Genomic DNA, 16,002 nt, shown 5'->3' with positions numbered 1-16,002 from the left:
GGATCACCTCCCAAATACATCACTTGCAGTAAAATCTTCTTCAGGAACCCAAATTAAGACACCTGGCAATGTTCCAATTAGGGGATGGTTGGCCAGCCTGGGCATCAAAGTAAAGACAGTGTAGAGCACAGCTGACTGCAGTCATTACAGAAAATGTACCTTTATTTTAAACTTCTGTAATTTTGATGTTGTTACTTCAGTGTCATGCCTATTGAGTGATATATTCTTTTACTTCAGTAATTCTATTTCTAGAAATTTTTCCTAAAGAAACAATTACAGGTGCACACAACAATCTTTATGCAAAAGTGTTTGTTGTGGTGTTATATATAAATAATTGGAGGGCTGGGGATTTAGCTCAGTGTTTCTGCTGCTTGCCTTGCAAGTGCAAGGTCCCAAGTTCAATTACCGGTACCAAAAAACCAAACCAAAACAAAAATAACTGGAGACAATATAGAACAATAGGGGACTTAAAAGTATAATAGGATGCTTTTAAGCTATATAAAATTCTCTCTTAGAAAATATTAATAACATTGGCAGGTGTTTATACTATATTTAAATAAAAATAGCTTATATAATATCATTATAACTTCATTTAAAAATTATCTATATAACTTGTGTATGCACATGCATAAAAAGTCTCCCTCCTCAGTCTAGTGGTAAAAGTTTTACTTGGACAGGAAAAGAATACTTCCTTACTCTGCCTTTCTTCTGCTGAGGAGGTTATAAGTGAATAAACTTTCTAAAAAGTAAAGAACAAACTATAGTTGGGCTTCTGGGTCAAATGACAAGATAAGTTCATGCTTCAATAGATCCACTTACTCTCCTCTACTAGTAATTTTTGATAATATATGAAAAGGAGATAAAAATGTACAGTTGGGCTTCATTGTGAGAAACATATTTCCACAATGCTGAAGTGGTCAACAGTACAAAAGAGTAAGTGGTTGTGAGGCTAGTGAATTGTTGAAATCTAGATGTAGAAGCCAGCAGTAGCAGTGGGAGGTTTGCCTTCTATGCAAGAAAAGAGACCAAAGATGTTCTTGAGGAGAAGATCAGAGACAAGTTTCTGTTTGGAACAAAGACTTTGGGTTGGGATCCCTGCCATAGAAAAAGCCTAGAAAAAGGTTGTTGCATAACTTTCAGGAGAGAACACTTATGCATTATAGGCCAGGAAGATGAGAAATATAAATTCAGGAACCAGAAACAATGTTAAGTCATCCTGAAATTTTTGTCTTTGGATCTGTTATAGTCTCAAGATTCACCGGGTAGGTACAACTGCAAAAACAACAACCACCAAAAAAAAAAAAATCACAAAGGGATATGTAAACAAAGTAGGAGTTTGAAGGAAGGGGTGAAGAGAAAGAAAATCAGAAAAATTCCTTCTCAGAGTGATCCTATAAATTAAAACTTTAAAACACATGAAGAAATTGAAAGCTAAAAATGATACTTAGCAAAATCAACAATTGGAACTTGAATTCTCTCCAGATGAAACTTATTTTATGGAACAAAGATTTCAAAATAAGCATATTGAAGATGTTCGAAGAAACAAATGAAGACATTAAAACAGAACTAGAAATTATGAAACAGAATAGGCAGAAATAAAATAAGAACAGGTGGGTATGAACAAAATTAGAAATCTTGGAAATGAAAATATAGTTATTGAGGTATTGAAAAAGAAAAAAAACTAGAAAAGACATGGTTGAAAAGTGAATTTATACATGCAAGTTACTTGGGAGAAACTCAGAATCAGTGCAGCAAGACACAAATGATAAAAATGGAAAGCCACTTGATAGGATTCAGCCTTTCTCTAATAGGAATTCTTAAAGAAGAGAACCAAAGGAACACGGTGGAGGCGTGTGTGTGTGTGGGGGTGATATTTGAAGAGATAATTTGCCCCAAATCTCCATAATTAAATAAAGACATAGATTATTTTCAGTTGAAAGCATACTCAGAGTACTAAATAGGATAAATAAAAATAAATTCATAGACACATTTAAAAGGAAAACCTTTAAGATTAAAAGAAAATCTTGAAACCTACCAAGAAAAAATAGTTTCCCTACAACAATTTATGAAATGTCAGACTTCTCATCAGCTACTACAGGTATGAGAAGACAGTGAACAAAATCCTTAAAGTGCAAAGGAAAGCTCTCTTGAAATTAGAATTTATACCTAGACAAATCATTCCAGAGAGAAGCCAAATAAGAACATATACAGGGTAAGAGCACTACCCATGGACTCTCACTAAGCTAGATACTAAAGGATGCATACTGGTAGGACAGGCTTGAGATACAATAAGCTAGAGAACATCAACAATCATACACTGTGTGGGAAAAGTCCATTTGCTAATAATTGTAATAATAATGTATTATTTTTCACTCTTTTCAAAAGGTTGAACTTAAAAGTCTATACAAGAATAAGTGGTGATAGGGAAGAGTTCAATAAGTGATGAAAATGTGTTAAGGCTCTTCTTTGGTTGGATGAATGGTAAAAGTTCTGAATAACTGTATACTTTGTAAGAAAAGGTAATGTTAAGCATATATTTAAAGGGTTAAGATTAGAAATAAAATATATGGCATCCAAATCTACAGAGGGTGAAGAAAAAGCAGGTAATATGCAGCACTAAAAAATAAGGCAGGGAAAAGAAAAAAAGAAAATGAGTAATAAACAGAAAGTATAAATGTGGTGGTAGAAATCCACCTGAAAATATCCGTTACTATAATTATAATAGGTTAAATTCACTTGTCATAATTTAGAGATTATCACATTGCATCTAAGAAATATAACTGTAAAATATATAATTCCCACTTTCAAAAGATAAATATAAAAAAGAAAGGAGGATAGCTACAGCATCTTCATCTCAATTATAAATATTATTAAAATTTGGATTTATTATAAATAAATAGTGTGGAGTTGACGATAATAGGTCAATGGAAAATATAGAGAGCTCAGAAACATAGTATGTATTTAGCAAAACTGATGTCACAGAAATGTAATTGCTGATGGGTAGGAAAAAGGATGGAATAATTGTTGGACAGTGCTAAGACAATTGATTATCTATAAGTAATTAAAATAATTAAATCTCTAGCTCATATCAGACATGAATATTGATCCTAAATGCTACAACATAGAGACCTACATATGACACAAAACTTGACAAATTTAAAATGTACTATATGGGAGAGTATTATATCCAAGTTGAGAAGAATTTCTTAAGTCACAAATGCATAGCTCCTCGAGCATGAGATTGAAAAGGTAGAAAGAAATGGTAGGTCACAGGAGTGAGCCACTCCAGTATGTCAGCCCACGATCTGCAATTTCCATAAATGTTAATCATATATACGTCAAACAGAGCTCATTGTATGGGATAGAATAAACATTTTTCAAACAATTTCAACATTTATTTTCTAGTCTCAAGTTTAAAGAACTTTCAGGTTGAAATATAGTAAGACTAACTGAACTGAATGGGTCCACCTTTTGCAGTCTCTGTCCTGTACCTCAGTTACATAACCCAGAGAACTAACCTTTATTCTAGGATAGTTTCTGAAGAGAGCAATTTCTTAACCTCTTTAAAAGTGAGCTAACTAGAAGTCCCTGGATAATAGCATGGAAGCCTTTATGGAAGACAGGGCTGACATAGTTCAGCCAAACTGACTACTAAGATATTGAAACATTTCAATATTTATTTGTAATTAGCCATTCTTCAAGCCCATTTTCTCTACTTGAACCCTACTTACCATATGATCACACTGCCACACTGGCTCCTCCATCAGGGGATCATCTCCACAAGGTCCAGTAACCAAAGTGTTAATTCTAGCACAGCAGGTAGTCACCAGGACTGTTAAATATTTTGACTATCATTCATGGATGAAGATGAACCACCACACACACTTGCAAATGCTAACCCTGCTGACATCATCATCTCCTTGGTCCTAGAGAGAATTACTATCTATTGTCCAATTTTGTCTCAGGTTCTGAAACTACAAAAAAATACTTCTCTGATAAAACTATACATGTTCAGGGTGTAATCCCATGGCCAGAGCTTTGTTGAGGGACCTGATCTTCCCCTACAGGTGAGAGATGAAAGTCATCTTGACCCTCAGTATAGCCAACCACAGTAGGCATTTTCTCAGTCTGGCCCTACTGCATGAACCATCCTCCCTTCATTTCATGGTGGTTTCCATGCAGCTTCCTCTTGGTATGTGATTTTAAAACTTGTTCCACAGGAGATCTGGACATTTCCTTAACATTTGAGTCCAGTGAGTGATTTGGGAAGAAGTTAGAGCAATATCCAGAATATGAGCATCAGTAGAGTTAAGAGGGGCAGAGTTAAGAGAGTTAATATGAGAACATCAGTAGAGTTAAGAGGGGCAGAGGCCAGGGAGAAGGGTTATTCATGGTGCAAAAATTCTGCTGTTCATTCAGGAAGGCAAAGAAGGAGAGCAGGGATTGCATTTGTACAGGCAAGAAGGCATCACTCAGAAAACAGAAAGGCAAAAGCAGAACATCCTACTCACCAGGGCTGGTTATTGTCAGGAGGTCAAGCTGCCGTTGTTGCTGCAAAAGAAAATACATTGTAAGAGCACTGATTTCAGCCAGAGCCAAACTTGTGGCTTAGTAGGTCAGGGCAAACATGCAAAATCAGAGCAGGGTAAATTTTATAGAATATGGTGCTCATTCACGATTCTGCAGAGAGGCCTTGTATCCTAGAAGAAAAAAAAAGAGTATAGATAGCCTTTTTCCTTGTCCTTGGAAGTACAGATAGTCACAGCTAAGAGGGCTTTAGAGAGCTTCCAGCTAAACCTACACTACACATATGAAAAATGAAGCGCTGAGAGGAATGTGGCTTACCTAGGGCCACATAGAAAGCTTCTTTTCAGTCCTTTAACTGCAGGCTTATTCCTATCCCTCTGTACCAGACGACCTTGGATTTCTTGGATGCAATAGATTGCATTGGTTGAGTGTCTGATATACTGGCAACCCGCATTTGTCCAGTACCTGTGTCACCCTTCAGCAGTTCCCTTCTAACCGAGATACATCTGAGCTGGTTTATTTCTTTAGCCTGCTCAATAATGCTATGACAATTTCAATTACTGATGATACAATTGTTCCTTCCCTGAATACTTATCTTTTTGTACCACACAACATTCATACAAAATATTTTTCAAGCACACTACGCTACATAGATAAGGCTGCTTGTGTTTTTAGAAAACTGGTCTTGGTAATCTCAAGGAATGAGATGATCAGTATCTCAGAAGGTCTGTCTCCTTTCACAGCATACCTATTGGAAAGTTCTGTGCTTCACTGAATATCATGGAACCTAAGTTCAGAGAAGTGGGTATAAGAGGGTCCTATTGGGTAGCAGTGAACAGCTCCCTTAAAGACTACAAGCCCCAGTCTTCTATTGGCCTCTTGCTCTTTTCTAAGTGTGATTTTCCATAAATAGTACTGACATGTATTTTATTTTCTTAAAAGTGTCCAAACTCTACTTTGGAAACCAGTGTAGAGGCTTTAAATTGCTCGTGCTTTTGATTGGCTGACGTTTCATCCAGTGGATGTCTTGCCACATTTTAAATCACCTGCATTTTCTTCTTTATCTTGCCTGTCTCCAAGAATGGTTTCCTAAACTTTGGGTTAAGCAGAAAGGGGAATGCAGCAATATATTTTGTGTACCTACTAGGAGCTAGGCACAGTACTAGATACTTTAATGTATCATTTCTTTTTGTATTCTTGGTAATCCTACAGGGTGAGTATTGTAAAGAGGAATAACATGACATTCAGAGAGAAGGAATTATTTACCCAAGACCACATTTTCATTAAATGGAAGGGTCAGAATTAGAACTCAATCAACTTTAATCCTGATTCTAAAGTCCAAAATATTACAATGAACATAAATCATTTACCATGATGCCTTGTATTTAATAGATTCCCAGTAAAAATATTTATTTAGTATTGATGTTATTATTATTATTATTGTAGAATACTTGATCCTGTCCATGCAAGGTATCTCTTCCACTCTCATAGAATTATGGATACTTAGAGCTCAGAAGTCATTGACATTGACCAGTCACTGCCGCATGAATCCACTCTGCAACGTCCCCACCGGTTTTATGAACTGTTTCTGTTTTGCCCCTTTACCTGATAGGAAATTACAGTGTCTTATTGGTTAGATAGCTCTACTTTGAGTAGGGTGAAGTGCTGTTTCCTGATGACATCACCGAATTTAGCTTATGGGCCCCTGACAATAGTTTGTAGGTCTAAAGAAAATCAATACATTTATCTCTCCAGGCTAAATATTCCAAGTTCCTTTCTCCTTTTCTTATAGGACCTGGTCTCAAATCTCTGTATTTGAGCCATTCTCATTCTTTATTTAACTGTGATCTGTCCTAGCCAAAATCTCTTTAATACCTCTCTACTATGCCCATTACTTCTATGACTTCTCTTGGGCCTTCTCAGGCCTTCTCTTGTATCCTTTCAGAACCTGCTCAATCACACATCCCTCTTTTCCTGACTGTCCTTAACTCATTCTTTCAACATTTTCAGGTAAACAATGCAACTGCAAGATGTTACTGATCTACATAATGAGCACTAATTCTCATATTGAAATAAAATACACATTCACATGTGCTGGCTAGAAGGGATTCTGAGCCAGATGACCTCCTTTCCAAAAGAGAAAACCAGATCAGTGGGAAAATGGGCTCAAGCTGCCTTTGCCAAAACCAACCTGTGAGGCATGTTACTTTCCTCATACATGAGAGGAGAATCCATTGTGTCCTTGTATTTCCTCCCATAAGGTTAATTTTGTGATGATCATAGTTGGTGGGGGAAGTCTATTTGTTTAAAACACATCTAATCCCTAATTAAGAACTGTTGCTAAACAGCAACTTTGTGCCCAGGTTCTAGTAAAGAAAAATGGGAAGTAAACCTGACAGCACACACACCTCACCTGGACATGTGTCCTGGCTCTTCTGTGTGGCTTTGTCTAACTTACTATCTCTGGCCTCAATCTTCACAAATCTAAAATGTGTAAATGAGGCTAAATACTGTCAGTGACTCTAACAGTCAAATGCAACCAGGTATTGTGCTTGTGGATTCCCTCTTCTTGTGTAAAGAGTTCTCTGAGAATTCCTGGAATCAGGGCACTGCAGGCTGGATGAATTAAAATGAAAAACACCCACATTTTAGGCTACATAATCACACTGAGATTCTCTGTATTCATGCATGTGCAAGTTCTCACATGATGAGGAGCATCTTAAGGGCCTGGACCATTTATAATTCATTTTAGTTACATCAGGCGAAGGCATATAATAGTGCTTAGTAGATATATGCTGAGCTTAATTGAGCCTTTGCATATGTTGTTCTTTGCCTGCCATATTACTGGAGATCATTACTCAAGACCTTTCAAGACTTCTACAAAGTCTTATTCTCTGTATACAAATTCCCAAATCTAACTCCTTTTTCTTCCTTCCTAGAGTAGAAAGAATATTTCACAATTTATTTTTCCAGTACATCTTGTAAAACTTATCTTTTGCATCATGCTGTTTTAACTGTATATTTTCCTGTCTGCCTTTCCCATTAGTCCTTACTTGAGGACTATGTCATTTCATCTCTATGCCTCCAGTCCCCAGAAGAAAAGCTTGGAAGGAATGTTTGATGTCGTCTATTCAAATGTTTGAACTATTCTGCTACTCCCCTTGCAATGACCCTGGTAAGCAGGAATTAATTATCACAGAAGGTAAGCATGTTCTTCCCTCTCTAAGACTTTTTCTCTACCACATTTTTGGGCCTTTCTTGCCTTTACATTTTTGCTCCTGCCATTTTGTCAACCAGGGACAGTCTATTTGTCTTCTATGAGAGAGCTTCTTTTCTTTGCTTCTCCCCTCAGGATCACCATCCTAACCTTCCTTACTGTCTGTACCGCCCCGGTGCTGCTAAATTAAATCTAACCTGGGAGACAAGCTCATTTATCCCACAGTTCGCTGACATATGTGTGCACCACCTAGTGGCAAAAGCAATAAGTGTAGGTTACTGGTTTAACTGCAACACGAGTTGAAATTGTCAAATCTGTGTGTTCTATATGCAAATGAAAACAAAATTATTATATGTTACAGAATGACTCTGCAATAATTTTTAGATAAGAAATTAGAATAGTCAAATAATTCCTTCAAACTCTTTCAAAAATAAAAGGAATGAAGTGAAAATTTTCAGTACTCAATCTACCAAGTACAGTATCACTATTTGAGATTGCCATTGGGAAACTATACAGCATTTATAAACACAGAGCACATGACATATGGAATTTGGCCAATAATGTACAATCACATATATAGATAGAGGCACGTTGGATATAAAGAATTACCAAATTATAAAAAATTAGTTACAAAGTGAGAGACTTGAGCCTTTTGATTAACTGCCTGGAAGTTAGGATATGTAATATTAGTTGGAGGAAATAAAGTAAACAAGGCAGGTGGGAAGTTTGGTAGGCAGACAGGACTCACTAGCTGTTGAACCGCTAGCTGACCAAAAGCTATGGAATAAGAAAGACAGAGCCTTTACATGTATGATCATCTGTGTACATGTGTGTTTGTGTGTGTGTATGTGTGTGTATACTTGTCCATTTTGGGGGTTGGGGAGAGGACATCCCTTATCAGGCAAAGAAATTTCATAGCTAAATACAGGAAAATGAATCCAAGTGTGCCTGTGTGGTATCCCATGAACATCTGGAAGAATATGGGTATACCATGTTGGGTTAATCAGGAGTGTACATGTGGACGGCTGGCTGTGTATGAAGCCTTACATCCAGCCTTCTCTGGTGAAAGTGGTGCCAGTGGACATTCAGAAGACACCCATTTTTGTGTGAACTACTGTGTGATGAATGCTGAACATAATCCTATAAAGGTTGTAGAAACTGGAAGTCCTAAGGCCAAAAGGAGTAAGTTCCAAGTTAGGGCTACTCACAGATTGCCAAAGTGGATTCTTAGGAATGGTCTACCAATATTCTTGCCCCAGGAGCTGTCCATAATTCCCCCATGGATTCAGCAAGTGCTTTCTTGTCAGAACAATGTCACTCCACCTCTGTTCACCATTGACTGTTCCAAGGGTGGAAATACTGAAAGCAGGACTAATTAAAAACTTATCCTGGGCCAGGGATTTATCTCAGTGGCCTGCCTTGCAAGCACAAAGGCCTGAGTTTGATCTCTGGTACAACAACAACAACAACAAAAAGCCTTATCCTGGAATTTTGGAACTTTTATGAGTTCAATTATTTTCAACAAAAGATATAGTGGTCCTAAATTAAAGAATATATCTTTAAAACATTTGGAACTATGAAAATAATACATAGTTATTTCTGCCATTTCTTAAATTTCCAGGAAATTCAGAGCAAACATAAAAATAAAATCCTACTGCTACAAGGGAACAATAAGTAATATTTTGGTACCTTTTTCATGGTCTTTCTCACTATGTATACTTGATAAGATTGTATTTATAAAACAAATGTAATACATTTTAATCTTGTGTAACATTGTGTTATTTTTTTTGTCCAAGGCTGAGTCTTTATTTTGAAATAGAAAAGTATACATTACATATATTTATTGACATAATATGTTTTATCTTACCACAGTGATTTTGTTTCTAATCTTTTTCTTTTCAGGGAAGGTGGCATTAACTAACAAGATGCCCGTAGGATACCACTTGGTTTTGTCACAAGAAGCAGTTTGAAAAGCCCAGCAACCATAGCCTACTGATGGAGATAAAGGCTTCTGAATCTGGGGATTCTTTCAGGGAATATCAAATCTGTAGGATTTTTTTTATTTCTGAAGCCCCTCTGACTGAAGTTTTGAAAACATTTTGAAGAGTACCAAACTCAAACGGATAAAAGTGTGAATCCTGATTCTATAACCTCTGAGTTGTTATCCTGTCATATTATTTAAATTAGCATATGGAAGTACATATCAACCTCCAGAGTCTAACAGAAAGGAGATGCAGAGAGAATAAGGAAGAATCAGTCTAAACAGGCAGCAACAGGGGGAATGGGGAACACACTGGTCAAGAACTAGAATTTCTGAGTGTGGGCTGCAACTCTGCTTCCTCGGGCTGAGCCTTTGGAATTCCCACCATCTGGACCTAGCCTTGTCTCTTTATCTTCCATATTGCAGCTGGAGTGAGATTTGTAGAATGTGGAATGTGATTTCTTAGAACTTATCAGGGTTCCTAATATAGGATGAAGTCTGAGTAGCAACTCTTACACAATTTCCATGATCTGGCTCCTGCCTTCTATCCCCTGTCCATTCAGGCTCTGGTGAACCACTTGCAGCTCCCACATTTGCTGATTTCATTTCTAGGTAGGCCTTCACATAAGCTGTTCTCTCCACCTGGAATAACAACCCCATTTTAACTCATTTCACCTAGGTAACTCTTCTTGTTATTTGGCTCTCAATTCATAGGCCATGTCCTCTGTAAGACCTTTCCCACCCTGCCAGCACTGGGCTGGAACTTGTCTTTGGCCTTATCAGAGCATGTTCATGGCCTGCTCATTCCTCCCTCTTCTCCACTGGCTGTGTCAGCTCTTTGAGTGCCTGGACTGTCTTCTCTGCTCTCAGGGCTGGTTCAGCACCTGACCAAACTCAATAAAGATTTGGTGATTACATGTTCTCAAGGTGAGAACTAGACAGAGTCCTGCTGAATTTGTCACCAGAAGAGGTCTTTAGTTGTAGCCCCTTGTATCTCTCTGTCATTATACACAAATAATACTCTTGCACTGCATTCATAATTTTTTCTCAAATCTCTTTTTCTCACTTGGGGACCCAGGAACTGGGTCACAGAGAATCTGGCCTTCCTCATCTATATGGGTAATCATGAGGCGAAGGTTAAAAATTGACTTTTCATTTTGGTCACGACTGGATCCCAATTACCTCCAGAATGAAGAGATGTGGTGTCCTGTGAGTTCAGGGCTAGTTCCATGTGTGGGGTTCTGTAGTAGGAGAGAATAGTCACTGACTATGTGTTCTGTTTTGCTTTTTGTGTTTCATGTAAAATAGCTCTTTGGGCAAATGTCAGTCTTTCATGACATAGACTGGAGATGATTTAAATAAGAACACCAGTCATTCCCATGCATTCTCCTGTCACTCTAGGAACAAGTCATCATAGAGAGGACCTGGGGATCAACACCTCTAGAAATGAGGACTGCATGGACAGAGGCACACATTTAGCATCGGGCTTCAGGCTCCTCCCTTTCCAGCAACTCCTCTTCTCTGCTCAGTTTCTCTGGTCCCTCAGTCATAGTCTCCCTCTGTGCATCTAAGGATCAAGGCCCCCACCCTGCTCTATCCCCAAGTATAGACTGCTCCCTCGAAAGTATTTCATGCTGTGTTGATCTCTCTCTAAACTCACTGCTTATAAACTCTCTTATCCAGTCTAGCTTCCTCACTGGCTGCAGGACTGACCACTTAAAAATCCAATTTATTCCATTTTTAGATAATTTAATGATCTCCATTGCAGTTTTGATAGAACTACATAGATTTCTTAGCTTAGCTTTCAAGAAGGGTGTCAAAATCTCCATGAGTTTCATGTGTTATTTGAAAAACTGGTTTTTACGTTATAATATAACCTTATATTTAGAAAACAAAAAAAAAGTACCTGTTATTTTCTGAACCAAGTTTCAGGAAATAAAATAGGGCCAATCATGTGGGTTAGTGTGTTCTGTAGAAAAGCACATACCCCCAGAAAAATAAAATTATTAAAAAAACAATATAGTGGGGTGGAGAGAGAAATTTAGTTGGTAATTTGTGTTCCAATGTTTTTAGGTTTTTATTAAAGTGGTTTTAATGACAAGTGAACAAGAGGGCTTCCTTTAAAGAGGGGTAACTGGAATGGCCTCTGAAAGATTAGAACTATTTTACTTTTCACAGAGGCCAACTTTTAAGAAAGAAAAGAAGCAAAGCAATGTAGATGGGCTATGATGTCTTATTTGCCCTCTAGCACTGAGAGCTAATGAGTTTGTTTATGCTTGACATTCAGTTCTTAAGACTACCAGGGTACCTCCTTCAAACACTGTATTCTATTTGTTTCTTTACAGATTTGATTGTTTAATGTATAAGATATTAATAAAAATAATTTGCAGAAACTTACAATAAAAGAAATACAACAACAATAATAACAAAACACAATTGAAGGTATGGAGGAAAAGAAAAGAAGACAGAAGAAATTAGATCCTTATGTATGAAGTTATAACTCACAGCTCCTTTCCTTATAACAGAAAAGGTATATTGAGGCATCGAATGAAAGGATTTGAGCCAGTTCATGCAGTGACATAGCAGTAGGGCTGTTTGGAGCCAGTAGACCTGCCTCCCATAATGCAGTTGGTTAGGATCAAGGAGCACAGGGACAGGTGAAATGCAGGGGCAGTGTGAACACTGGGACCAGATAAGAAGCCACAGGTCTGGACATGGGTAGAAGCAAAGAGCAGGCAATGAGTGCAAACCCTAGCTCACAGACACCAGACAAACTATTTCACTTCTCATAGTATAGGGTAGAACATAAAACTCATGTGCTTTTAAAGAAAAACATAAAATTTATAATATCCTTAGACTTTTTCAGAGTATCAAGGTTACTACTAAGGTAGAAGAGTTCAGAGGTTCTGACTCCCCAAAAAAGATTCTACCATACTCAAATAAGTAGTCAATAGTCTTTTTTTGTTTCCATTCTCCTTCAGATTCAGCAAGTGTACAAAGCAGTTCATGGCAACTACACACAACTGTGGTAAAGACTGAGCAAAATGATGGATGAAAACCACTCGGAAACCAGAAACTATGTGTTGTAGCTCCAGTTTTGCCACTTACTTGCTATATAGGCCAATAATTTACCCTCTCTGAGCTTGTCTCTACCACACACTGGCTAAGTGACTGAGCAAGTCAGTGGAATATTTTGAAAAGGGTTTAATAACCCACTTTCTAGTAAAGTAGTTAGTCTAGCACCTGACTCATGCCTCCAGGCAATTTGTACATAAACTGGTAGTATTTCTATTTTGAATTCCAAGATCCTGTGCTTAGAAAGCCTTTTCTTCCCCTTCCTTCTCATACGATATCTCACATATTCTGACTCCCTGACAGCCACCTCTGCTCTCCCTGGTTGGGCACAGTGCATCCTCAAGGCTCCTTCAGCACCTGGTATGACCCTTGGGCACAGATGTTATAGATGTGTGTCGCCATTATCTGTATGACTCATCTAACTCAGGAGAGGACACTGAGGGATTCTGATCAGTATCTCTGGTTCCTACCCTGGTATTTGGCACACAGCAGGCCCTCAATCATGTTTGCTGAATTGCATCAAACTGTGGGATTCCTGTGAAAAATATCATGACATTCAGAGTAAAACTCTGGCACTGAAAGTGAGGTAACATTAATCTGTGTTCCTGCCTAGCCAGAGCAATGCCTCTGTGCAATGTCAGAGTTATATATGCTCCAGGAAATAAAAGTGCCAGACCATAAAAGTCTATTTTCTGCATTTGTCTGGTTCTTGTGGAAGCTCCACTCCATACTTGTAGAGCATGACTTTTCACGAGAAATTGCCAGCTTGATTGTGGGGAAAGAATCCAGATCTAATTGTTCTTTGTAAGCCTGGGACAGAAGGTATTGTTGTTTGAAAAATGGAACTGTCTAAATTAATTTTACTGAAACAAACATCTTTGCCAAATAAAAGCAATGCATAATAACAACCCATAATTAAAAGCAAAATGATACCTTTTGTTACATCGGGAAGGCAAATGTGTTCACCACAAAAAAGAGCAAAATGTTATTTTCGTGGAATTCCAGGGACACATCTTGAAGTCTGATTTGAGGTGTGTGTGTGTGTGTGTGTGTGTGTGTGTGTGTGTAAAGGCTGGAAGAGATGCCTGTCTTTTTTTTCTTTTTAATTTGTTGCTATTGAACAACAATCTCTGATTTCTTAATAATGTAGCCAGAATATTCTAAAGTACTATTGTACTTTTCATAGATAGAAACTGGGAAAGTGGAGTGAATTAACATTTCTTGAACTACCCTTATTTTTGTTCCCTAGGAAAATAAAGTGCTTTTAACTTCTTTGATGATCTCTCTCTCTCGCTCTCTCTTTCTCTCTCTGTCTCACTGTAAAATGGCAAATCTTTTATAGAAAACAGTTACCAGGAAGTAAAATCCTTCCATTGGACATTTACTATGCAATACATATTTTAATTTATGTCTACATATTCTATCCTTATACCTTTCTCATAATGCAGATATTTAACTTCACTTTTGAAATGGGGAAACCAAAGCTCAGGAAGGTTAAGTAAATTGCCTAAATAATATAGCCAGTAAATGATAGATTTAAGATTTAAACTGAGCTTCTGACTATGAAGACTGTGCTCCTTAGTATATAATATTATTAAGTAATATTAATGATATCAAAATAAAAGAAAAATACATACATCTCAATAGCTTAACAGCTATTTTCATTTCTTCCATGGTGTTTTCTAGTCCTTGTCTAAGAATTTTCTTATAATACGTAGATAATAGTTACATACTTTTAAAAAAGATGTAATCATGTCAAAAATATGATGTCTTTACTTTTTGTATTATGTTAATTTTAGGTTGCATTATATCATAAGCGGTTTTCCAAAATTATTGCATAGCCTTTGTATGCATTCTTTTAATGATTTCCTAATGTTCCATTTAGCAGAAGTACATAGTTTACTTAAATAGAAGATGTTTAGGCTATTATTGTTGGCATTATAAATAGCATTAAAATAGATATTTGGTTGGATGCAATTTCTTCCTTCATTTGGATTAGATTATTTCTCCAGAATAAATACTCAGGAGTAGAATTACAGGATCAGAATGTATGCACCTTTTTGTTGTCCTTGATACATATTGCCAAAATACTTTCCAGAAGGATCATTCCATTTTACATTTCCATGAATAGTGTGTGAAATAAAGACAAAGTTTTGTCATATAAATGGTTATAACTTTAAAATATTTTTCTTAATATAATAGGTATATAGTATATGATTATTATTTTAATTGTTTTTTTAAAGCTTATCTGGCCAGTTTGAACTGTCACTATATCATTCATTCATTATATTTTCTACAAGAGCTGACTTTTCACATTTATATGTTGGACATTAAGGTTTTAGACCTGGTTGCATTTTAAACTATCATGGAATAACTACTTCTCTTGTTCTCAGTTTATCATCATTTCTGGCACTGAAAATCACTTGGGCCTGATTTGGCATCAAATGATATGCTGTCCCTAAATAATGAGGCCCTTCTCTAAGGTTTCAAAGATCAACCTCAATAAACTGAAAATACACATCAAGGTAGTGTTAATATAGTCCATAGGGGTTTAGGGATGCTCTGATTTTCCTTCTCCTTAATTCCTCTCTATAGATTGATGATGTTACTGCACACTAAGCAAAAGGATATACTCAAGATATGTTTGGGCAGCATGGAAGTGAAGCACGGCAGAAGAGAAACAGTTCATGGCATAGCAGTAAGAACGAAAAATGATGAAGGGAGGAGGGAGGGAGATACAACCTTCCATGCCATGCTCCCAGTGACCACCTTCTCTGACCAACACCCGTATCTTGATTATCATGAATAATGCTGTAATTAACATGTATATATATATATATATATAAACAAAAAAAATGTATATAGATATCTCTTTTACACACTAACTTAATATCCTGTCAACATAAACTCAGAGGTAGGATTGCTGAGTTACACAGTAATTCTAAGTCTTCTCTTTTATTTGTCAATGTTGTATATCTTTGAAAAGCCATCTCTTTGTTTCATTGATCTTTTGTATTTATTTATATATTTATTTTGTCTATTTCATTGGTTGCTACTTTAATTTTTATTTCTTTACTTAGTTTGGATTTGTTCTTTTCTTAAATAGTTGTTTGAGGTGCAATGATGGGATGTTTATTTTAGTTTGCTCTGCTTTTTTGATGTAGGTGTTGATTGGGATAAACTCCCCTCACAGTACTGCTTT

General features: G+C 36.8%; 1 protein-coding gene and 1 long non-coding RNA gene across 17 annotated transcripts in view; one reads left to right on the top strand and one right to left on the bottom strand.

Annotated features, from left to right (window-relative positions):
- LOC106008108 (uncharacterized) overlaps positions 1-15,374 on the top strand; it is a 50,846-nt gene extending 35,472 nt beyond the window's left edge. For 4 of the 9 annotated variants that reach the window (XR_002390742.2, XR_015452643.1, XR_015452639.1 and 1 more), the window contains 2 exons: positions 7,574-7,729; positions 9,647-15,372. This is a non-coding gene — a long non-coding RNA (uncharacterized LOC106008108). Of the gene's footprint in view, positions 1-7,573; positions 7,730-9,646 lie in introns of all 9 variants that reach the window. The other 5 variants (XR_002390739.2, XR_002390741.2, XR_015452642.1 and 2 more) reach the window with 3 other exon arrangements.
- Positions 1-16,002, bottom strand: part of LOC101710436 (AGBL carboxypeptidase 4) — a 1,386,524-nt gene that overhangs the window by 370,523 nt on the left and 999,999 nt on the right. For all 8 annotated transcript variants that reach the window (XM_087214859.1, XM_021247946.2, XM_021247945.2 and 5 more), the window contains one exon: positions 4,512-4,551. In XM_087214859.1, coding sequence (XP_087070985.1) covers positions 4,512-4,551 — 40 coding nt within the window. The remainder of the gene's footprint in view (positions 1-4,511; positions 4,552-16,002) is intronic.

The sequence above is a fragment of the Heterocephalus glaber genome, unplaced genomic scaffold (genome assembly GCF_053883595.1).
Source record: "Heterocephalus glaber isolate CG9 unplaced genomic scaffold, H.glaber_assembly_v1.0 deba00001451, whole genome shotgun sequence".
NCBI classification, from domain to species: Eukaryota; Metazoa; Chordata; class Mammalia; order Rodentia; family Bathyergidae; genus Heterocephalus; species Heterocephalus glaber.
Note: the sequence above shows the minus strand (reverse complement) of the source record. Positions and strands in the feature narration are given on the sequence as shown.